We start from the raw sequence: 24,647 nt of genomic DNA on the forward strand, positions 1-24,647 counted from the left end.
ACGCGATATCTGCTTTTAGACGGACCATCACACAAACCTACAAAAAAAATAGAATATTAAAATAAATGCAAGACATGTATATGTTGGGTGTGTGTCATAAGCAGTTTTCGATTAGAGATGGCGATTTATTCTAATGGAAGATTGGCCTGAAAATCCTGAAATACTATGACCAAAAATGATTTCGCATTCTGAAAATATCCAGAGAAACGTGGACTATGTTCTTATTAGTTTTATAAGGATGATTATTCATTACAGCCAGGAACTACAAGGAGTGGCGCTCCAGGAACACGGCGTTGGCTGTCAAGTAAACAGGCATGAATGAACCAAAAAGGCGACGAAGGAGGAGGCAGACAAGTCCTTCTGTCTTTTCCTTGTTTCCTCAAGGACACGGGTATTCCGGTCTCTCCCGTCACTCACGCTTCTGCCCCCCCTCGTCTGCCTGCGCCTCCTTTGTAACGAAAAAAATGCAGCAGGGGGAGGGTGTAGGGGGGGGAAAAATGAAGTCAATTATACAAGTTGCCGGCTCTCCGCAGTTCCCTCCTCTCCTCGCCTGTACTTTATTACTACTACAGCCGGTGGCTCCACATGCACCGCCGTGCTCCGTAGCCTCCACCGGCCACCGGCTCTAGTAAGGCATGTTGGACGGGGACTGTGACGAGACTACGGCGGACAGACCAACAGGTAGGAGCATGAACGCAACACGAACTGTTATTCTGTTTGCTACTTTTACGAGCATTTTAATTGCTTCGTTAGCCTCCGATGGCTTGATAAAACAGCAGGAAGTAGTTAGATAGGTTGCAGCGTTTCAGCACGAGAGTAGAAGGTTTGTTGTTAGTTTTATATAAGACAACTTTTTTCATGTAGCATTAAGAGTGACTAAAGGCACTGGCGACTGCCAAGACATTTTTTTAGTCGAACGGAGAAGCATGAAGTAAGCTAGATTTCTTGCTAAAATAGCCCAGTGCCAACTGCAGCACCAGTGACAGACTTCTACTTGCTGTCCTGCCGCGCCTAAACCTTCAAACGCCGGTTGATTGTTAACACTGGCCGTGTCGCGAGCATGCTAGCAGCTTGTCCATTCATTATTCCGTACTACGTGCTCGTCTCTGGCCGGAGGATGCGCACGGGGAATGAGGTGGGTGGGGGATTGTACCATTCCGTGGATGAACATACTCCGTAGGAAGCACGTGACTGTTACTATGGCGACGTTTATCCACGATATATTTTATTTTAACACATATTTTTAGTTACAGTTGGGCAACCATGGAAACAGCCCCCCCCCCTTACCTGCCGAATTGTTTTAATTTGCTTAACCTTTACCAAAACCTCCCCGGAGTAGCTTAGTTGGTCACGTGGTTTCGCAAGACTTGGCGGTGCGTATTCTCTCCATCTCCAAACTGGGTCAGTAGATCACTGGAGCAGCACTGCTTTCATCGGCCAGCAGGTGGAGACAGAAGCCCCCTGCATCCTCAGAGCCAGACCACTGCAGTCACGCCAAACTTGTGAGGCCGGTAATTCAATATTCTCAGAAATAATAATGCCCAAGGGAACAGATAAACTCCCAGTGAAATAATTGGAACAATCATTCAATGACAGACTCGAAAGCGCTAAAATATTTTTTTTGAGTAACAAGGAATAATAAAGCAAAAAAAAAAATCTATCTATATCTATATATCTATATCTACACACACACAGACACACACACACACACACACATATTGCAAACAGGACCAAACAGAAGCTTAAATGAAGGCGTAAATGTTGCATATGAATTATCTAATATCAGACACACACCTCAACTATGAGCTTGATGGATAAGTGAAAAGACACCCTAACTTTTTCTCTTGGAGAGTTTAATGGTGGGCTGGGAGCCATTAGCAAATACATATTGTGTTATTTAGATGTTTTGTCTGTGTCCTGATGTCTCTCCATTTCTTTCTTACTTCGGTTGCGCCAAACCGGCATCTTGCACATCATCCACAATATCAGTGTGACTCTGCCACCTGATCAAATTATGTAAAAAAAAAAATTCAAAAGGAGGGACATTTCATGCATCTCTCATTTATCAACACCACAAACGATAATTTTCAGTAGAATTTTACGGTGCTATAAGTCCCTGGGTGCCTTTTGGCAGCCCATGGCTAGTAAAATATGTTTATATTTATAACTGCTTTTATCTTTCGTATTTTATCTGACTGTGACGATTCACAGTGAAATGGGAATAGTAAATATGGCTACGTATGATTTATATTGACTTTGTATGGAATATGCTTCTAACTGAAGTGGTTTGCTGCCGACCAAAGTTTTGTTGTGTTTTACTCTGCAATCACAAATAAAATCATCTAATAATTAATTATGATTGGTTATATGAAATAATCATCATATTTGTGAAATGTAAAATTAGCATACAGTGTGAGCCTTTAAGGTATGTTCTGTGTTCTCTTTGCTGTTTCTCTCATACATTAAAACACACAAACACACAATATAATCACCCCTCCACTGTCCATTCATGTTTAAATCACTCAGAAGTATCAGCTTGTTGATGATAATATTGTGTAAGTAAATACACAGCTTTTGATAGTTTCTTGATACGGAACAAACGTGTGTGTGTGTGTGTGTGTGTGTGTGTGTGTGTGTGTGTGTGTGTGTGTGTGTGTGTGTGTGTGTGTGTTAGCTCAATAAACAAATGGAATTTTAACTTTTGTTTAAGTGAAGGAACTAATTTCTTGTTTTAGTGAAGTTGTACATTTTTTAGAATTCAATTCACTGTCAAAAAAAAAAGAAAATCTCATGAAATATTTGGTAAGTCCAGTAGTTACAGGGCTCTAACAATTATACCTCCTGCTATGCCTCTAAAACAGGCTTTTACTGTAAATGTAACATTTCAACAAAAGCCTCATTAGCAGGTAATTTTCAGCATTACAAATGAAATGTTCAAATATTACACATTATAAACTGTGAATGTGTGTGTGTATATATACAGTACATGTATATGCATATGTATGTATATATGTTTGTAAGAATATTTCTGTTTCTTTTTAGCATCTAACCTTCTTCCAAAAATTCCCAGCACATAGCATGCATCTGGTTAAACTGCCTTGGTTATTACAATTCTTGTCTTGGACTCTAAATGCAGTTCAACAGAAAATACTTAAGGAAAAAAAAAACTCTCTAACATCCTGAACCCACGCAAATAGTAAGTTGCTTGAATTGTAGGTCACACACCCAGGAATAACCCGGAACATACTGTACTCTAACTGTGGGGTTTAAGGCTTACATTCACTGCATCCATTAAAGGCTCAACACCCATGGTTGTACTTTCCAAAGCAAAGAGGAGCTCTAATTGAGATGAAAAGTCATTAAGAAATATTTAACTTGATTGTGTTGTTTTGCGCAGCTACATGAAAGAGACTTGTATACAGTGTTGCCCAAATAACTTTATCGCCATGGATGTGTTTGCACAAATATCATAAAATTATGTAGTTTCAGAGAGTTAATGATTATTCTAAAACCCCCCCAAAAAACTGCTTCCCAAAATCTTAGCTACACTTGCTGTTATCTAAAGACCACTCATGTCGTTGCTAATTCTAAAACTACGCTCAAAAGTGACTTGTGTTTATACTGGTGCACTTTTTATTTATCTATTATTTTATAATATATATTTTTTTCAAGTTTCATAACTAGCCTTTGTGCTTTTTTTAAATCGAGTACTATTTTTTGAAATGCATTGCCAAAATAGATGTAATTAAAGTTTTTTTTTTTGGAGCGTATTACTTTGCTAATATCACTAAAGCTATGCTACTACATTAACATTTACTCCTCCTACAACTACTGTAAAACTCCTACTACTCTCGGTAGTGAATGAATAGCAATATCTTGCACATAAGAAGCACTTAAGTCTAGATTTTATATTTTTTAACTGGTGATCTGTTGACAAATACGTTATCATGACATTTTAGTGCCCATAAAAATTTTTTTTAAAACATCAAAACCGTAACTGATTAATGCTATGTGCCTGCCAAACTTGCATCGCTGTTACTACCGACATTTCAAATTCACTGAAAACTTCACCAAAGACATCAACAGCTGGGCGTGTTTTTGTTGCTGGACATGGAAGTGTTGAGCCAAGCCGACAAGGAAGGAGTGTAAAAGTTAAGAGTGAGGTTATGTGATACTGATTGTGAGTGATAAATAGAGGTGCAGTGACAATAGAGCAGGAACATCCAAAGACACATGAGGACGGTGTGAACAGGTGCTACTAATGGATGAAGAAAAGCATCAAGGTCAGTGTTTCTGACTCTGTTGATGGATTTGAAAATGAAAAATATCCATTGTCTTCCACTTATTCCTACATTAAGGGTCGCAGGGGAGCTGGAGCCTATCCCAGTGTCAACGGGCGAGAGGTGGGGTTCACCCTGGACAGGTCCATCGCAGGGCTAACATACAAAGACAAACAACCATTCACACCTACAGTCAATTTAGAGTATCCAAGTAGCCTAGTCTCCAATTGCATGTCTTTGGATGGTGGGAGGAAGCCAGAGTACCTGGAGAGAACCCACACAGGCACAACATACAAACTCCACTCAGAAAGATCCCCTGCCCGAGCTGGGACGTGAACCCGAAACCTTCTTGCTTTGGGGCAACAGTGCTAACCACTGCACCACCGTGCAGCCCAATGAAAATTATATTTAATTAAAAGTAAAATTTGTGTTTTTAATGTATACATTTGAATCCAAAACTAATGCTTAGCTTGCTGTCTAGTCTCGTGGGTGGGATTTGAGAGTTTTAAGACAAAAGAAAAAGTTTTGAATGCAAATTGTTTTGGGGTATATATTTAAAAAAAACAACAACAACCTGTATTTTAATCATGATAAAAAAACAACCTTTGTTTGATTTTGATGATGATTGCTGTGTTCACATATCAATTTCTTATTTTAAAGCTGTTCAGTATGATTGCGCAGCAAAGATTTAAAAGTAAATCCTTATCTATCTGGGTTAAGGAATTGATCAAATAAATTTGATCCTACTGTAGGCAAACATCTTAGTTCTAGTCTTATCCAGTGAAGTTAGCTTGTACCAGGAAACAATTGTGCCTCCAAGTTTGTGGTCCATGTTTTGTATTGTACTATTTTGGTTGATGTGTATTGTATTGAGTCCTTTGTGTCATGTGTGATTAAAACCAGGTCATCTATACTCTATTTTCCACCTCCAAATTACTTGAAGTTTTTCATTTGGGATGAAAATTTTCGAAAAGATAAAGCATGTAGGTCATATCCCTCCTGCTTGCACAAAGTTTGTTACACTCCTATGCATCTGTAACATTGGGGGGAGGTGGCTTGGTCTTTGTTTCCGGGTTTTGATAATAAGGTATGTCATTGCCGCCTGCAGGCTTGGCCCCTCGTCAGCTGTCTCGTGAGGAGCTTTTGGCACGTGTGTCTCAGAGTGTTTACATGTCTCTTAGCGACGCACAGAGCAGGTACTGTCCCTTTCTAGATGGCGCTTTTAAACTCAGCTGGCAGGGCTGACCCAGGTATCCAAGGAAAACCATGACATACAAGGAAAGAGGAAAATTTAGAGGGTGCGTGTGTGTGCGTATCCGTGTTGTGTATTAGTGACGTAGGAGGTGGCGTGTTGTGCAGCAACAGCAGTGAAGGGTTGTGGTGGGTGGAAAAGAGTGTCGGCAAGCTCCCACATTCCACTTTTGCGTCAGTGATGACCCACTAAAGTCCTCTGGAGGTTTTAAGAAAATTATGTTAATATAACTGACTGTGTGTTTATGTAAGGCTTTGTATATTGGAAATTGTCGATAGCTTGCAGATGCCCATGACTTAAGGGTTTCCTTCCAGGAATCTTTAAATAACCATCGATGAACAAAGGTTTGCAAAAAATGTATGTTCATTTTAAACTGTAAAATAGTGTGTCCCTACCTTTTACATGTGACCGGCATAAACCCATGGGTTTATTATCATGAATTACTTTTCCTCCTGGAATGAAAGTCCAGTGGGAGAATATGGGTCAGTTGTGGTCAACAGAAAAGCTTCTTTCACTCTTATCAACACTTCTTTTCCAAAGTGGATGTCATGATTTAAAATATGTCCTGAGAGGGAAGTAGGTCAGTGTTACAGCATTATATAAACGTTAGGTAACATGATAGCCCAAACCCAATTTTCCCTCACGTGCCTCTCAGCCTGACTAACTCACAGGATAATTGGGGGTTTGGCGCCGTTCTATGGTGGCCTTAAGCCAGTGCAGCACGTCTTCGCTTGGAAACAGATGACAACTAAGCAGGACTACGCCAAGTCTCTCTGCATGTGTGTGAGAGTGTGTGTGTTGGTTTGGCAGAAGATGACACAGAATTATAAAAGCTCTGCTCTGAAGACGTATTTGGCACATTTTATAAATAGCTAATGCCCTTTTCCACTGTTCGAGGAGCATTCCTGAGTGAGATATCAGCCTTTAAAAATGATTGTTTCGCAGTGCTTCCGACAGATTGATTCATTTTGACTATTATTCAAAAAAAAGCTGGGCATTTCAAAATTCAAACGAATTCAAATATTGATTGATGTTTAGGTCCTAAATCTGTTCTTAAATGTATTCCAAATTAAACAAATGTGTTTAAAAAGCATGACCTAAAAAATGTGTACCCTTTAAAAATACACAAACCAATTCTATTAGCTCCATTTTAATCTGAACTACATAGGCTACGGCATAGGTGATTGTAAAATAAATAAGAATATTTTATTAGATTTAAGGCAAGTATTTAAATTTCAATATTATATATCCAGATGTGATTCACATTTAACATTGATTAGATTGTTAGAAATATAGTGACCTTGACCTTTGACCACCAGATCTTTTCAATTCAACATTGAGTCCAGGTGGACGTTACTGCTAAATTTGAGAGAATCCCTCAAGGCTTTCCAGAAATATTGCATTTATGTGAGGTGAAGGTGACCTTTTGACCATCAAAATCTAACAACAAAAACAACAACAAAAACTAAGCAGACTAGCAACTTGAGATGTTTGTTTGGAGTTGTAAGATGGCAAATGCAAGCAGATTGTTTCAAAAGTAGCCAGTTTACAATCTGACACACACACACACACACACACACACACATACATACATACATACATATATATATATATATATATATATATATATATATATATATATATATATATATATATATATAAAAAGCTAAAAGTAAGAGTAAATTATCAGACTACAGATATTTTCCTTTTATTTTGGCCAGTGTTCCATCTCTTTTGCACTCTGCAGACTGCTTACGTGGAAACAACCGAGGTCTGCTGAAACATGATTGTTCAAAGCTTTTCAAACGGACATCAGAAATCAGGACCTTCCCTGTTGCAACATCTTCTCTCTTACCAACAAATTCAGAATTTATAAGCAGAATTTGTTTATAGAGATTATATTTTTGGCCAATACCACACAAAATCGTTGGTGTTGTCAGGTATGACTCCGAGATACCTGAAGATGCACAATTTTTCTGATTTTTGTGCATGTCAATGACTTCATTCACCTGGTCATTTAAATGTAAATATCTAAGTTCAGACAATGATCTATTTTCCTTTGGTAAATTTGTCTCAAGGAATTAACAGTGCACGTTAGAAGCCTCTATGTCCCATCTACTCCTTGCTGTTCTTTATTATCAGTGCTCATTAAGCACAGCTGAGTCTAGCCAGACTTCTGTTTTTCTTTATATCATTAAGTTCACAAGCTGGTGCAGTAGCGATCTCACGGTCGACGTGTTACCAGACTGTTTCCGTGTATCAGATACCAATGCAGAGGAGGAAGGGCCAAGCCAACCCAGCTCTTCGCTGCCAGCTACTGAGTTGCCAAGGAAGCGTAAGGGAGATGTGGAGGAGAGGTCAGATAACCAAGTGCAGTAAGTAAACAAGATCATTCTCTGAAATTTCACTTGAGTAAATAAAGGAGTTTGTTTTTTCCTATGTTGTATGAAATGGTACACATCTCCCAAATATGTTTGTTTGATCTTTCAGGGAAAGCCTCAATTTCCAAATGGATGAAGACCTCAGCCGGTACTGGATTCTTGGGTTTAACATGTAATTTTATGCAATCAAAGACCAGATAATCTAGATTTGAGTTTTCTTATTTCCAGATCTGAAGGAGAGGATCAGCAAGTCAAAGTGAAATGCCTCAGGTAAGTCTACTTTTCTATTAAATTACTGCTCCATCTGTTGCTTGAGAAGGCTTTAATTTTATTTGGTGTGACTGCTTTTTGTAAACCACAATTCCTTTATCAATGTTGGAATTATTTTATTATTTATTACAGAACATTTTTTTTCAAATTGCGAAATATACGCAAAATCTGTTCATTCAATGCAGCAGGGAACCCCATCGCCAGATTGAGAAACGACGACGAGATAAAATGAATAATCTCATCGATGAGTTGTCTGCCATGATCCCCGCCTGCCAGCCCTTGCCTCGTAAACTCGACAAACTCACTGTGCTGCGGAAGGCTGTACAGCACCTGAAAGCACTTAAAGGTAATCTTTAAGGTATTTTGAATCACATGAATGTCTGTTCATCTAAAAACGGGTGTCTCCTGTTATTTCAGCTGGGACGAGCTGCGCCTTCGCCAACACCACCTACAAGCCTTCCATCTTGCCTCATGAAGACCTCAGGCCCCTCCTGCTCAGGGTAGGCGCTCGTGCACAAACACAACAGGTGCCACATGATCAACGGGTCCATCGTCTATCTGTCTGTATATTAATCCATATATCTCTCTGCTTACCAGGCTGCAGATGGTTTCCTGTTGGTCGTCAGTTGTGACCGGGCGAAAATCCTCTTTAGCTCAGAGTCCGTCTACAAGATCCTCAACTTAAGTCGGGTGTGTTAACATATAACAACAAATAATAATTTTGCTGTTCTAATCAGTTGTGAATTTTGGAAAGCAGTGCAGTTGGATTTGCGGCATCACAATGTCAAAAGGTCATGCGAAAAACCATTGCGTCAAGTTATGTGTTTGTGTCTGAACCACCTGTGGTGTGAACCAATCAGTGTCCGTTAAGAAGATACAGGCGTGGTTTAGGTGTGACGTCGGAGACTGTTCATGGGAAACAACGATGGCGGCTCCTGTGTAGGTTAGCTTAGATTTTGCCACATCATCGGTTATAGCAGAATGCGAGAGAATTTCTTTTTTGAAAGAAGAGCAAAGAACACCACTGAAGATATTTTTTTATTCCTCGACCAATTGGCTTCAGCTTTTATGTCAGCTCATTGATCTGATTGGTTTAATTTAGCCTGTGATGGACAGATGGCTCATCCAATCACAAGCCAGTTATCCACTGAAAACGTCCTCGTTTAAACAGCTTCTACTGGGCGACCGTGTTACATACCACTGTGAACATTCATTCGCTAAATTGTGCTGAAGTAGAATGTAAAAATGAGGTAGAAACTTTTGTCTATATTTTTTTCTAACATTTTAGGGTGTCATATGATAAAATGTTGACTAAAGAAATGGAAGAGAAGTTTCTATTTCATATGCATAATTAAACCGAAATGTTATTTATTTATTCATGTGTTTCATTATATTATTAGTCAACATTTTAGGGTGTTATACAATAAAATGTTGCCTGAAAATGTAATGAAACACATGAATAAATAATAACATTTCGATTTAATTATCCCTATGAAAAAGAAACGTCTCTTCCGTTCCTTTAGTCGTGGATTGCAATTTACAGAGCGTTTATGTAACCTACATGAAAACATGCACTGTCCTTTCAGGACCACAGTAGGGGGGATGTGGGTGGGTTATCAAGCAAGCTAAAATCCTTGTGGGCCTGCATCTCTTGCTAACACGTCTTAACCCATTTATACCTAAAAAAGCCTATAGGATTTTTGTAAATGACCCTTAAAACCTTAGTGTTTTCTGGAAAAACTTTGTCAATGTCCTTGCAAACCTTTATTTCCAAGAGAGATACAAGAGATAAAGAAAATGATATGAAGACAAAAAAAGAGCTCTGAATTTCGACTTCTCTGGAAAATGACTTGCTTTCATCCTGTTGTTTATTCAACTTATATTGATAAAAAAAAACACCTAAATTGTTTCAGTGAGGGAGGTTTACTCATTGCACAGTACTGTACCCACTGAAGGGCGACACGATGGTGCAGTGGTTAGCACTGTGGCCTCATAGCAAAAAGGTTCTGGGTTTGAGTCCCGGCCTGGTCTGTGTGGAGTCTGCATGTTCTCCCTGTGCCTGTGTGGGTTCTCTCCAGGTACTCCAGCTTCCTCCCACAGTCCAAAGACATCAAGAGGGGACGAGGCTGATTGATACTCTAAATTGACCGTCTATATGTGTTGGCCTTGTCAGCAACCCGTCCAAGGTGAACCCTCAACCTCTTGCTGGAAAGCTGCTGGGATAGGCTCCAGCCCCCCCCCCCCCCCCCCCCCCCGCTACCCTTAACAGGATAAGTGGAAGAAAATGGACGGATGGATGTACCCACTGATTTGCAAGGCAGTTACGACAGCTGCAATAACTAGTGTAGTTTTCCGATAAAAATTGGTGACATAGCGAGATGAAAAGTACCATCTATACTTGGGAAATATACTAAACTTACTTAAAAATAAAACTGAAGTGTATCTCTTTTTTTCTAAAGGAAGCAAAGATCGTTGACGGGTTGTCAATTGGGATAGCTTTATGCTGATTGGACAGAACGGTCTGTTGGGGTTTTTTGTATGGGAAACAGAATTGTGAGGCATATTTTGCTCATGCACTGATGAAATTTTGATGAAAGTCAGCTTTTAAATGTTTTCTGTGAGTCAATTCTTAGCACTCTGGGTCTCAAATAATAAACATACCACATTTTCCATCTTTGGGACAGATTGTAAGCAAACAGAGTGGAATGGAGATTTGATGAGACAGGCGAAAAATGCCTCCAGAGAAAGATGACTTTTGGGAGTTTGGCACTAAACCATGACCAAACCAGTTTTATGCTGTAGTAATTCCCTTACAGGATGTGGATTGTTTGCAAAACACACACGTAGAAAAAAGAAGACTGAAGTGTTTTTGTGTCATTTGTGTTCACAGGTGGAGCTTACGGGACAGAGTTTGTTCGATTTCATCCACCCCAAAGATATCAACAAGGTGAAGGAACAGCTGTCATCCTCTGAGTCATACCCTCGTCAACACCTCATTGATGCTGCAAGTAAGTCTGTTGATATGGCAGGTTACAACTGCCACTGGAATGAAACCTGTAAACAAGTGTAGAAAAGTTCATGTCAACAGATGAACAGCCAGAATCAGATTTGAGCTGAAAGACAATCGGTCCGATAAAGATTGCAAAAAAGATTTTTTTCTCTTTTTGTCAGCTGGCGTCCAGGTTCAGCCAGATTCTCCTGTCATGACAACCCATTTGTCCACCGGGGCTAGGCGATCGTTCTTCTGCCGCATGAAGCACAGTCGGGTAGCAGGGAAGCACAAGGATAAATTGCCTAGCACTTCCAAAAAGAAAGGTGGGTGAGAATTTGGAATGATGTATTTTTTTGAAGAAGTGTTTTTTATATATATAATTTAACCACAACTGACCACAACCCATTAATTCAACATCAACAATATCTTACAACATTCAACACATTCATTGCGTAGCACAATGAATGTTGGTGGAAGGGAAGTGTTGGCATACCTCTTTTAAAAATCATCAAATAGATACGGGCTTGGTTTGTGTGCCCTAACATTTGGTTTTGTTGGGCGAAATTCCAGCAGTGGTTTTGAGGAGTGACATCATAGTCAATAAAGTAGTTCCAGCTATGTGTCTGATTCTAAAATTACATTATCTCATCACTTTAAATTGTTTAAAAGCCATTTTTATGCACCACCCCTAGCTATATTAATGCAGGAAAATTCCGTTTTGGAGAAAAATGTTTTTTTACGACTTACGAGGAAGCTAACACCTAATGCCTCCCACCCACTACCATTCATTGTGCTAAGCTAATTAGCGGTTACCTGGTTTCCGTGAGTCTCAGCTCCCAAATACAAACACAGAGGAGAGAAGGGTATCTATCTTATTGTCTGGCTCTAGGCAGGATGGCAAGGAAGTATATTTCCCCCAAAAAAGCTGGTATATTCAATTTCAAAATACAGTTTCAGAATTTGTGAATAAGTTAATAAGCAATTATGCTGCCATGCCACTGGACTCCCCTTACTGACTTATAAATTATGATTTGGGGTATTGTTTAAAGACAGATATAACAAAGGCAAACAGTAGCAAAAAAAAACCTGCAGGTTTTTTCTACACCTGAATGAATATGTCTGGACATAATTAATCAGCTGATACCTGCACAGCTGGTAGAGAGGCCAATGATGGAGGGAAGCAGCTAAAGCTTGTCAGATAACAAATTCTGACATCAGCGTATCAGATTTGCAACGAGGTTTCAGTTTTGGGGAAGGAAGGTTTTGCACTCTGCATGTTATCAAAGACAGGGACAAAACCATGATTCTATTGCCCAAATGAGTCCCAGTCTTACTGTATTTGGTCCGCCAGACAGATGGGATAAATTAAAGATCAGCATCTGTGAAACAATGACAGTCATTGTCATTGTTGCCACCGTCACTTTTACCGTTTTCATATTTTTTAAATTGACCCGATTGCTGAAGTTGCCGTATGATTTTATATTCTAAAGACTCCAGTTAAACAGGAGTGAGTAGTTCACTTGTAGAATCGACAGCATGTTCCTAGACAGAATAGAAATAAACACAGAGGAACTCAGTGACCCGTTCCCACCCCCATCTTGCCTGGGTAGAAGCTATTTATCATTTTTCTCTGTATAGCGCAATCTCCTGAGGACACCAGGATCTGACTGTCTGAATTTTCCTGGAAAAGACGGAACAACTCAGCTCTCTATATACAGTGATGTTGAGTTCTGGACTTGAGGAGCTCAAGTTCTCCAGTATAATACGGAAATGTGTTTCTAGGAAATGAAGTCAGTGTTAAGGCAGCCAGTGGAAAACAAATGAATGTAGTGGAAATTGTATGACCATCCAAGGCTCACAAGGACGAAATGAAGGGGTGAATGTGTTGGAGAGAAATGCTGCCTGGCCCTCCACCTGTTTAATTTGTTATGTCCTAATCCATGGCTCATGGTAAAGATTAAAAGGAAAGTCTTTCTGCAAATAGTAAAGCTGTGTTCTTTGCCATGATGGCACATTCAAGAGATCTCTGTTGCCCAAATACACCACAAGTTTCCTTTTCGCAGCTTTGTGCAATGTGGGTCAGTTTGATTTATTGTGGAGGGAGCACAGGAAGTGGGTCATTGTTACAGCATTGTATAACCACAAAGTTAGAAGGTGGTCAAAAACGACACATATTGTGAATCTAATTTGATGAAAGAAACAGGAATTGCAGCGCCACTCAGTGGCAAACTGTAGCAGCTGCAACATAGAATACAAGCGAGGCTTCGAGGTGTAACTGTAGCTCCCATGATTTTTTTTCCCATTAGATCCTCCCAAGGTAAAAGTTTCTTATTCATTTCTATTAAAAAACATTCCCACTATAATAAACAACATGATTTTTTATGGAACGTAAAAAGTAATATACATGAAAAGATCTACTTGACTCACTCAGTAAATTTCAACACAACAAATAAAACAAATCACAAATGTAGATTTTCCATTCTTTTGGAATTCCATCAGAATTATCCTTGATTCCGTCAACAGATGTTTGACTTGTCTAGATGGTTATGTCATGAAGAATCTTTGCTTCTATCCAAGAAGGCTTTGTATCCAGGCCTTCTGTATCTGGAAGAATTTGGAGTGTTCCGTATTTGAGGCAAAGGGATTGCAATAATAATATATTTCAACTGATTCTATACAAATAAAAATACACTTAGTGATGAATTTTTTCATTTTTATTTATCATTAAGGTCATCTAGTTAACAAGTCATTTATTTTAAAGTATGAGTGATACTCCTTTTATTTTTGTAACGAACACAAACAAAAGACGCTCAAACAACAATTAACAACAATTAATTTGCCCTGCCATCCTGTTATCCCTGCAATTTATTGAGCAAATGTTACCGGCTAAAAGCTTTCATTAAAAACAGCTGAATATTTACGCACCCGGCCGAATCATGTTTGTGTTTCTGTCTACGTGGTGCATTGAAATTTTAATATTCTAATTTTTCTTTAGCGCTGCCCTGGTTGTTATGAACTCATGAGGGGAACACTCATAAATACTAATAAAGGTTTTACTCTTGTGTGAGGAATGTTTGCCAAACACACCAACCAAGCTACTTCAGGGAATGGCTGACCTTAATAAAAAAATAAAATAAAATGCAAATGCTGTTTATGTATGTATGCACATCTTTACGCTGACACCCATCCGTTCTTATACAAGCATTGCACCCATACTCAGTGTAGCCTACATGAAAATATATACAATTGACCAGCGTATACACGTGCGTTTACCCAAAACAGAAGGACATATTTGCAAACTAACAGGATGTTGCTAAATTTAAACAGATGCAGTTCTAGCAATGATTCTGAAACGAGTTTGCTATACAGTAAAAAAAATCGTCTTATTTGAGGGCATGGAACAGTTTCTGTCTATTGACAAGAATCTTTCATGTTGCTGTAACACTTGAAGAGTTTTTTGTTTGCCACGTACATTAAAGACTAAATAAAACATTAGGTAAACAAGGTCCCTGATCAGTGCTGATATCAGGCCCTTTCTTGAAATGTTGCACAAATTTTTAATTTTTATGCACTGTAACATGGTTTATTTGCCCTTAATTCAGTCTTACAGACAAGAAGCAAAGCCTCCTTTTTAACACTTGGATTCTGACATCCATTGTTACTTTTTAAAAAAGATATTTAAGTCTTTGCAGCCTTGGTGGTTGACAGTCACAAGAAGAGTTACAAATATCAAATATCACATCGATACAAATATCTATCAGCCCTTGCTTGCAGTTTGTAGGACCAAACTGAGGACCGAAAAAGTAATTAGGTCTGTAAGAACTACTTTGTGTGTAAGAATATTTCAGGAATGAGGCCCAATGTCCATGGAGGTGCAGTCCAATTCTCATTAAGTTTTTATGGACGTAGATGGTATTATTTTCTTTGATGGATGGAGATCATATTATTTTCTAGGTGATATATGTAGCCTTGTTTTACTATCGATCAAATTTCGATGGCGTCTTGACTCTACAGTGCAGCAATATATGCAACTTTAAAAACAATAATATCACATTTACAAACTGGTCTGATTTCTGCCCACAGACTCTTCCAGGTACTGTACCCTCCACTGCACTGGATACATGCGGAGTTGGCCGAGCACCCAGCTAGACGCAGAGAGCGACACAGAAAAGGAGGCCTCTCACCTAACCTGCCTGGTGACCGTATGCCGCACCCAAGCCCACCTCTCCCATCAGGCTACCAAAGACATTAACGTCAAGCCCACTGAATTTGTCACCCGCTGTGCGATCGACGGCAAGTTCACTTTTGTAGACCAACAGTGAGTTTCCCTGATTCTTTCTACATTCAGATGCACCGTTGACCTTTTCCGTCATGGAGTTGTTATGAGCGCAAAGTTCAGCTAAGAAAGGAAGAGCAGGGGCGTGATGTGGGGACGAGGCCCTCTGAGCATGCGTTTGTCAGTTCACTGTCAGTGGAGATAATCCTTTCTGTTTTTGCCGTTGTTTCTCAGAGGGAGCTGTGCATCTTGATGACATCACTTGAAAATACCCTCTCATTTTTTGGGAAGTAATTTCACCTCCAAAGTACGGTGAATTATTTCATGAATAAATTTCCCGTATGTGTGACTGGTGAATGTTACATGTGAAGATGTTCAAGGCACCTTCACTCACTTCCTGTTTGACGCTTGCAATCCTGAGAAGCAGTGAGAGAGACAAAGAAAACTAGTAGAGCCAAACTCCCTGTTGATCCTCTTGTTCCCAGAGCCACGACAGTCATCGGCTACCTACCACAAGAAGTTTTGGGCACGTCGTGTTATGAATACTTCCACCAGGATGATCTACAGCACCTCGCAGAAAAACACAGGCAAGGTGATGGAGCACAGCTACTGCAGCTGGCAACTTTTAATTCATTTCCTATTGAAACATGTAACTCATTTGATATAAATTGTGTTTCTAAAGTCAAAAATATATGTGTGCCTTACTGTAATTAAAATGTTTAGTTTTGCCTGAATAGTTAATATTGTTCCATAAGAATTTGTTAAAAAAAAAAAAAGCCTAACTTGTTCAATAATAGTACCTTACAGTACTATCTATGCTTGCCATAAAATAAATAATTATATGTACAGACGTTTGTACCAAATGTAATGAATTACTGTCAAAGTATTTCTGAAATATCATGAGAATTGGAAGGACACGACCTTGGCCTTTGTCCATCAAAATCTTTCCAGCTCATCTTTAAGTCCAAATTGGACATTTATGCCAAATTGTACCTCAAGGTGTTCTGAGATATTGTGTCCTGTTTATGAACGTACCGTTAATATGAGCTGCCCTTAGCTCTGCCACACAGAGGCATGTACTGCTTGTTTTGTTGTGACGTTAAGGACATTGACCATTTTGCAACTGTTGTTTTTTATTTATTTATTTATTTTTTTATGCTGCGACACGTGTGTCCGATCTCGTTGCAGTTCTTCACAGCAAAGAGAAGGTTGAGACACAGAACTACAAGTTCAAAGCAAAACACGGCTCCTACGTTTCACTCCAAAGTCAGTGGTTTAGTTTTACAAATCCTTGGACCAAAGAAGTTGAGTTCATCGTGTCTTTAAACAGAGTTGTCTCGTAAGTATCTGCGCATTCAGGAAAAAGTGCTTCAGTTTGTCAAGTACTTACCATTCATTTTGTCTCTCATTTTACTATTGAGATGGGGTCTGTGTCGTCTACAACTACACTAACACATAATCTACTTGAATGCGATTGTCCAAAACATCTGATGTTCATCTAATGCAATATGCTGACTTTTGTTCCATGCTGCACAGCTTTAAAATACCATTGACACACAAACATAGGAGCATTAATACTACTTTACACCAACAGGGGGCCTGGTTCCACAAAAGATGAAGAAGAGGCAGGCAGCTCAAACACACTTCAGGGTAAGAGACACACTCTTACGTAGTTACAAAGACTTAAGTGTTTCACTCCAAACAAAATGTGAAGGCTGATCAGATTGTTTTCGTTGTCCCTCTTCTCTCACAGAAGAAACAAAGCAATTGCCCATAATTCCAGGCCTCACAAGCGGTGTGGACACAATGATCTACGCAGGCAGCATAGGGACAAATATTGCAAATGAGCTCACAGAATCCTACAGGTGCATCATGTGTGAATAAATTGTAAAACTACATGGAAATGGTTATTTTCTGGTGTTAGTGAAAACTTAGCTAGCGGCTCCTCATTTGTAGCGCCAACTGAGACGAATTAATTTGCCTGTTAAATTGTGCATTTTAGTTACAGATCATTTAAAAACTGTTTAAAAAAAATATTTTTTTTCTTTATGAATCCCGTCTGGTTAACGTTGTCTAATCTTACCTGTTTCTGGGCAGGGTGAACTCTTCTCCATCTAGTGGTATTTCCAGTCCGTTTGGTGCAGCCCAGGAAAAATGTCCGCTGGTTTCCCCGCAAACCAGTAGGAGTGTGAGTATGTCTTTGTGATTGCAGTGCATTTTTGATGATGTGTGGTATTTTCATGCCACTTTTCACAATCTTTCACAGCAACAAGTATTTTGACTTTTATTCTAAAACTTTCCCTAGAAGCAAATAAATATTTTGAGCTTTGTTATGCAGTCTTACAGTGTTTGTGAATGTCAAGTAAGATGGATTTGCTCCTCTCATAGAAAAACAAAATATTCAGAAAACCAAAGGGTTTCCAAGGGTTCTGCCCAGTGTTCTAACTGTAAATGACTTGTTCTAGCCATCCAGCAGAGAGGAGGCAGCAGGCAGTTCATCACAGTCCCAGTCTGACTCAAGGACGGAAGTGGGCCCCAGCAGTGCCACATCGGAAAGTGCAGGTATTGTGAATGGGATCATTATAAATCCAGGGCATTAAAATACTTCTGTTGTTTAGGCCAGGAGGGAAAAAAATGCAGCTCAAACACTTCAGCATCAGTGGATTATAGGAAAACTTAATGAGTTAAATGTTCAACTTTCATATTTAACTGCATGCCTATCTGACGCAGCAAGAAGGCAAACATGATAAAGATGCCTTTGTAAATGTCACAAACCACCAACAGGTTTGTATTGTTTTCTTGGATTAGAAACCTACAGCAGCCATTACCAAACTTAAGCATGCAGTGGCCCAGTTTGAAATAGGAAAATCCTCTCCAGCCCACCACTACTTTTATTCTCTGGAAGAATATTGTCTGTGTTTACTTTGTAGAAGGAGGTGCAGCTGGTATACTTACAGGGCATGTATATGTATATATATACATATACATATATATATGTGTGTGTGTGTGTGTGTGTGTATGTATATATATAGGGAGGTTGAGGAATTTATTTAGTATCTTAAATGTTCCTAGGACTGCGCTCTTCTGAACTGAGTTTTCAGGTGTTGTTTCTGGAATCTGCTGGAGTCACTCTCTCAGTTTAGGGGTCACCGCCCCGAGTTTTCCTCCTGCCATAGAGACCACATCAGTCTTGACCTTCCACATCCGTTCTAGCTGTTCTTTTAACCCCTGGTACTTCTCAACCTTCTTGTGTTCCCTCTTCCTGATGTTGTCGTTGGCTGGTATCACCACATCTGTCACTACTGCCCTCCTCTGCTGTTTGTCCACCACTACTATGTCTGGTTGGTTCGCCAGTAGCTGTTTGTCAGTCTGGAAGCTGAGGTCCCACAGCACCTAAGCCCTGTTGTTCTCAACCACTTTTGGTGGTATGTTCCATTGGGATTTGGGTACTTGTACTCCATACTAGGTGCAGATGTGTCTGTACACTATCCTCACCACTTGGTTGTGCTCTCAATGTACACTTTTGCGCTTAGACTCTTACACTTGGCTACTATTTGTTGGACTGTTTCAGGGGCATCCTTACACAGCCTGGAGCTTGGGTGTGATCTGGTGTGGTAGACCTTGGCCTCTATGGCACTTGTGTTTAGGGCCTGCTCTTGTGCTCATGACTGGCAGTGAGAACATGTTGATGGCTCGGCTTGATGGCCACACACACACACACACACACACACACACACACACACACACACACATACTTATATACATATATATTGCTGAAAAAAGATATCAAGTTTGCAGGTGAAACTACAAATCTTGATAATATGCTTCATGAAATGGGGACAGTAAATGAGGACTGCAAATGAAAATATTTTATCGACAAATTACGTAACAAAAATTCAATAGACTGGATGACAAATGTCAAACAGTTGAAATGAGGATAGGATGGAGCAGCTCGAGGCAGAACGAGGGCAAAATTCTCCAAGCAAAGTCCAATTTCATGTTATGTTGTAGAGACTAACTTAGATTGGACATCGATCTGGTGGAAGTTGGAAAATGTGAAATGAGGAAAACATTTAGGATCATGAATATTTAGGAATTAAATGTTGAGAAGAGATAAAGAATGAATGGGCCGTGACATCAGTGTGACCTGTGGTGATGGAGAGCCAAGTGAGACAGCTTATGAATAGCATAATGTCAGGAGAGCGGGTTCAAACTTTATTTATAATGCTGACAGGCCGCCTCATTCTGACACAGAATGGAAATGCACTTGCGATGTCCGAGCTGACCCAGACGTAGCATGCCGCAACAATTGGATATATTTCAGGGGGCTGAAGAGGAAGACAACAGAATGTAAAAACAAGATGGTAAACCAGCTCCTTTCCCTCATACTTAGAAGTTGAAATCTGAGCAGCATCCCTCAACTACTGAGACCCAGTATGAGTCCCATCGTTTATGTTGTTGGACTTGATTCTATCCAAACAGTTTAATTTCTGAGAGAGAACTCTTACCCCACCACCCGGTACCATTGATCTTATATGATGTACTATTTAATCACAGGTGTTTTATAGTCATTTGAAAACAATAAATACCTGTTCAGTCTGAACACACGGGAGGAGTTTCCACCCGGGTATCTTTCTCTGAATTCTTGTTTCGTCTCGCCCTGTCTCATCCAGGTGATCCGTCCCAGCTGGACTTCGACAGTATGGTGGTGCCCGGCCTGAGCAGCTTCAGCAGCGACGAGGCAGCCATGGCTGTCATCATGAGTTTACTGGAGACGGATGTAAACATGGGTCAATCGGGGGAGTTTGAGGACTTACATTGGCCTTTCTAGAGAGGGAACAGACCTTTTAGCCCCTCTCACTTATGCTTGTGCTGGTTTTTTTTGCCAAGAACTTGCACCCCTTATTGTTCCTTCTGTGATTGACTGCTGCAGCCATGCACAATGGAACCCACTGGGCATTCCCCAAAGGGTTCAACAAGATGTTCTTTAGCAAGCCGGGAGGATAACGAGCTATTTTAAAATGGTATGACCATGATTACCCTGCTGGGCCCAGGGCTTTCACCTAAAAGAACGTGAGGTTAAAGTGACCCTGAAGCATTTAGCGTTCAGTGTCTTCCTCAGAGACACATTCATAAAGGGGCTTAAACCGAGACTTTAGATGATGGAAAGATCTCTATTCACCATGGCACCTCCTGTCCCCTTTGAGTGACCAAGTTCTGGAGGAGAATCAGACTCATGCTACATGCGGTGCTGCAACATGATTTTTTGCAAAAGCTGCAGCACCCAGTGGTGACTTACATTTTTTTTTTTTTTTATAATGTTGTCTGAATGTTAGATTTTTTCAAATTCTGTTTTTAAACGGTTACCTCCATAAACCTTTTAACTCCTGTGAAATTGATTTCTAGTTTGGCTGATGAATACTGACAAATCACATCTATCCCCTCTTCACCGCTGAAGGGTTCCGAACTCTGTGGATATGCAAATATGGAGATGCTTCAGGCCTCTCAGCCCACCCACTCACCACCACTACTGGTCCTGGCAAACTGTCATTTTGAATATCAAAATTCAAGTTAATGCTGCTTAACAAACCACATATGCTGGAATATTAAACATATTAAAAAAATTTGACTGATTCTAATCAGGTTTAGACATAATTTCAGGCATAAAACCTGGTATTTTCAAAACTGTTACAGTCAAAGAACTTTCATGCAATTCCACCGGTGTAGAATCATCAATTGATCAGAACATAAATGTGCAGCTAACAAAAGTGTCGTAAGGATGACTAATTTTCTGTTGGCCGACCCGAAAGTTAGAATCCCATGGGTTCCCTTGGCCAAAAGCCAATGGGATAATCTTCACAAATGAACACCACTTTTAGTTATTTAAAGCATAATGCAATCTTAAGAAGTTCAAAACTATAAACTAAACTAAAGTATATATACATATATATGTATATATATTTAACTTCTTAGCAACTGCCGTTTTGAAGACCCATAAAAAGCTTTGAAATTGACATGTGGTAGTTACTGATGTATATTGTGCCATGGAGGAAGATAATCTTAAAATATCTTTAGTGGGAGTTAACCACAGACCTTATTTCAGGCATTAAACCAAAAATACTACTCAAAAATCCCTTTGACTTTCAGACGAGGGATCCAAATGTTCAACGATGCTAACTTTCATCAGTGTCTTACAACTCATTCCTGCGGCACCCTAGGATACATTGATTGTCTTCTTAAATTTAATAGCTATATTTCATGAGTCCTTTAACACATGTCAAAGGATTCAGCTACCATCACAAATACATTGGGACCAAGTTTTTACACCTAAATTTAAATGACTGGACAGCTAATATACAGAGCGCAAGTGTCACCAAATCTATGAAGGCAATTAGCTTCACGGATAAAGGTTTCCCTTGGGACTGTTTACAGTTCACATTAGCTGAGATGTAAAAGTACAAGAAAGCATCTGCAGAACTGCAATCTGAAATCATCCTTTCCAATTGGTCTGTCGTTAAAAAGTCCACGTCATGCAATTTGTTTTCTTGAACCGCTTACATAATTTCTTAATATTTGTGACAGCTATACACAGACTTCTCATGGAAGGAGAAACTGCCCTTCAGCACAGAAATGTGAAAAACAGCCTTGAATGGAGAACCACAGCTGTTAACAAGTTAAAGAACTATTTAAAGATCATTTTGAATGGAGGGGGGTCTAAACTTGGAGGTCTTTCCATTAAGTTTGTCAAATGTTTGTTTTCATATTGAATGTGCACTAAAGACTGAGCCCTAGTCTGCCTATACTGTGTACATATCACATACTTACTGCTCCAAACAGTTCTGTGAGGGTCATCCACATTAACATGGGAGAGATATAGAGAATCCAGCCTGAATGGTTTGGAGAATGTTTTATAATGTCAAGGGACAAACCACAATGTTTTTAGAAGGAAAAATGTTCAATATTATTGTGTCATGTCTTATGTCACTTTTGCCTCCGTTGCCCTCCTTTTTACTGTATTTGAAAAAAAATAATGATGGGTTCAGGCAGCTTGGAATCTAGAAAGTTCCCGTTTGGAAATGTTGCATCTCCCAGCTCTGAGTATTCACGTCATGACAGCAAACTGAAAACGTGGTTGATTCCATACCTGCACCATTTCTGTTGTCAGAATAACCTACGGAAAACTGACAAAGTGAGCGACCTTGTAATCACACATCTAAGTTAAGCGGGGTGAAACTAAGCACAAAAGCCATGTCAGTAGACAGTATTTACAGTTAAGTAACATTAAGAAGCTAGCCAGAAGGCTAACATTTCGTAAGCCTCACGAAAACTAGCAATGCGACAATGAGAAATTTGCATAAGTTGCTTAGGGGCATATTTGACATTACGTCAACCGCGTTAATGAATCGGATCAAAGTTAACAACAAAGTGACTGATTTGTGCATGAAAAATGTATATGTCTCATCTTTTTGCACAAATGATAGCAGCTCACCTCTCAGAGCTCTCAAACATCATACTTATCTACTGGGATATTCTCAGTTTGACCGGCATCCAGTGTGTTCTCCCACCTCGGATGTTGAAACTTTTCTACTTCGTAGTCGTTCATGAACACACTATTAGCCATAGTTTTTGTGTTTTTAAGGAGATACGTTTTTGAGCTCATGTGTTTTCAGAGACTGTATATAAGAAGCGGACATAGCCACTGTGACTGGGGTTTGAAGGGTATATTGCGAGGTAGTCAGACCATGAACTGTACGCTGCACTTGTTTTTTTAACCCTAAATGGGACATTATTTAACAAAATGAACATCATGCTGTATTGAAAAAAGAGCTCAAGGCCATAAATGGATATGTCTGCTTCTTTTATACAATGTCTGTGTATTTCTGAATGTCCCATTACCAAAACAGCCTTGTGTGAAAGAAAACTCCACCCTGAAGGTTTCAACATTGTTTAAAAAAAAAAAAAAAAAAAGATATTGGGGGACAGTCAGTGCAGTACTGTGTAGTTTTGTGTTTTACTTTTTGGGAACAAACTGGACAAATGAAGATAAGCCAATGTACTATTATACAGTTCAACTACTAAATATGTTAATTTAAAACATCGCAAGCAAACTTTCATATTTCAGTGCAAAAACTCAAAATATTACCATGAATATTAGAGTTTGTAGCATCTCACTGGACATATGACAAATAACAATCAGAATGATAGAGACTTGTTCTGAGACAGTGCGTCTTATTTCGAGAAATGTTTACTCTTTCCCTTGGCCAATTGTTTGAACTTATAATGAGAAAAAAAAATCATGATCCTGCAGTGCAAATTGAAAAGGGAGCTGAAAATCCATCAAGTAGCAGAAACCAATTTCTACACCCTCAGTACCCACACGAAGGCCTGAAATTTAAGGAAAGGGCATGGCTAAATTAATAACTGCACTTTCAAATTTATTTGTCCATGATAATATCTTCAAATTCAACAGGCTTATGACTTTTATCTCAGGTGTGTGGGCTTATGCAAAGTACAAAAGAAAAAAGTAAACCACAATGCACCACAAAAAAATGTCCCCTGAAATGTAATGTAGATGAATATTCACAATGTAAGAGTATGTGAGGGTGGATTTTACTTTTAAAACCCAGTGACTGGCCTTCATTCAGCACATGTAAACTCTGGTTATATCACTGGTTCCTTGAATCTTGAAAGCATAATGTGATTGTGTTGCTTTTAACACATGTTGTTGTGAATGTGGTTTAGATGAATATCAACTGTTATGCGCTTTCTGTGGCTATAAATGCAAAGCTGTTGGTACTGGGTAATATTGCTGTTGCCATCAGTGTCGTTTAAAATGGGCACTAAAGCATATTGAACATACCCTGCTCTAAAATGGCATAATGTCTGAAAATTGTATGTGCAAATTGTTGTTGATGTTTCTGCTGTAACAGGGAATTGAGTTTGAAGACTGAAAGTAAAACCCCTTTTCAGTAAATGACTTCATTTTTTTTCGAACTTTTTTTTTTACTTGATTCATAACACTTTGCTTATATTTTGATCGACTGATTTGGAATAGAACATTTGCTGACGCAAATTACCAAATAACGCGACGTTGAAATTGTTCGTTTTGAGGCACGAGTGTTTGTAATGAGGGTAATAATCCTGGAATGAGTCTGTAAAGTCCTCCAGGTTTTGGTATACAGGCTAAATACAAGGA

General features: G+C 39.3%; 1 protein-coding gene and 1 pseudogene across 2 annotated transcripts; one reads left to right on the plus strand and one right to left on the minus strand.

The window, feature by feature from the left end:
• Positions 1-431: 431 nt before the first annotated feature.
• LOC147262284 (basic helix-loop-helix ARNT-like protein 2) lies at positions 432-24,647 on the plus strand. 2 transcript variants are annotated; one of them, XM_086201015.1, is made up of 17 exons: positions 432-681; positions 7,796-7,907; positions 8,023-8,061; positions 8,142-8,183; positions 8,369-8,529; positions 8,601-8,683; positions 8,781-8,873; positions 11,074-11,191; positions 11,355-11,498; positions 15,259-15,493; positions 15,937-16,043; positions 16,640-16,790; positions 17,046-17,101; positions 17,205-17,316; positions 17,549-17,639; positions 17,917-18,013; positions 20,125-24,647. In XM_086201015.1, the coding sequence occupies exons 1-17, from the start codon at positions 636-638 to the stop codon at positions 20,280-20,282; spliced, it is 1,845 nt and encodes a 614-aa protein (XP_086057141.1). In that variant the 5' UTR covers positions 432-635; the 3' UTR covers positions 20,283-24,647. The 2 variants fall into 2 exon arrangements, with proteins under 2 accessions (XP_086057141.1, XP_086057142.1); XM_086201016.1 differs by lacking the exon at positions 432-681 and adding an exon at positions 5,420-5,476.
• LOC147262285 (uncharacterized) lies at positions 18,482-19,750 on the minus strand (annotated as a pseudogene).

Source organism: Aulostomus chinensis, chromosome 4, assembly GCF_037954235.1.
Source record: "Aulostomus chinensis isolate RoL2024-O1b breed Wild chromosome 4, RoL_Achi_v1.0, whole genome shotgun sequence".
Classification (NCBI taxonomy): Eukaryota; Metazoa; Chordata; class Actinopteri; order Syngnathiformes; family Aulostomidae; genus Aulostomus; species Aulostomus chinensis.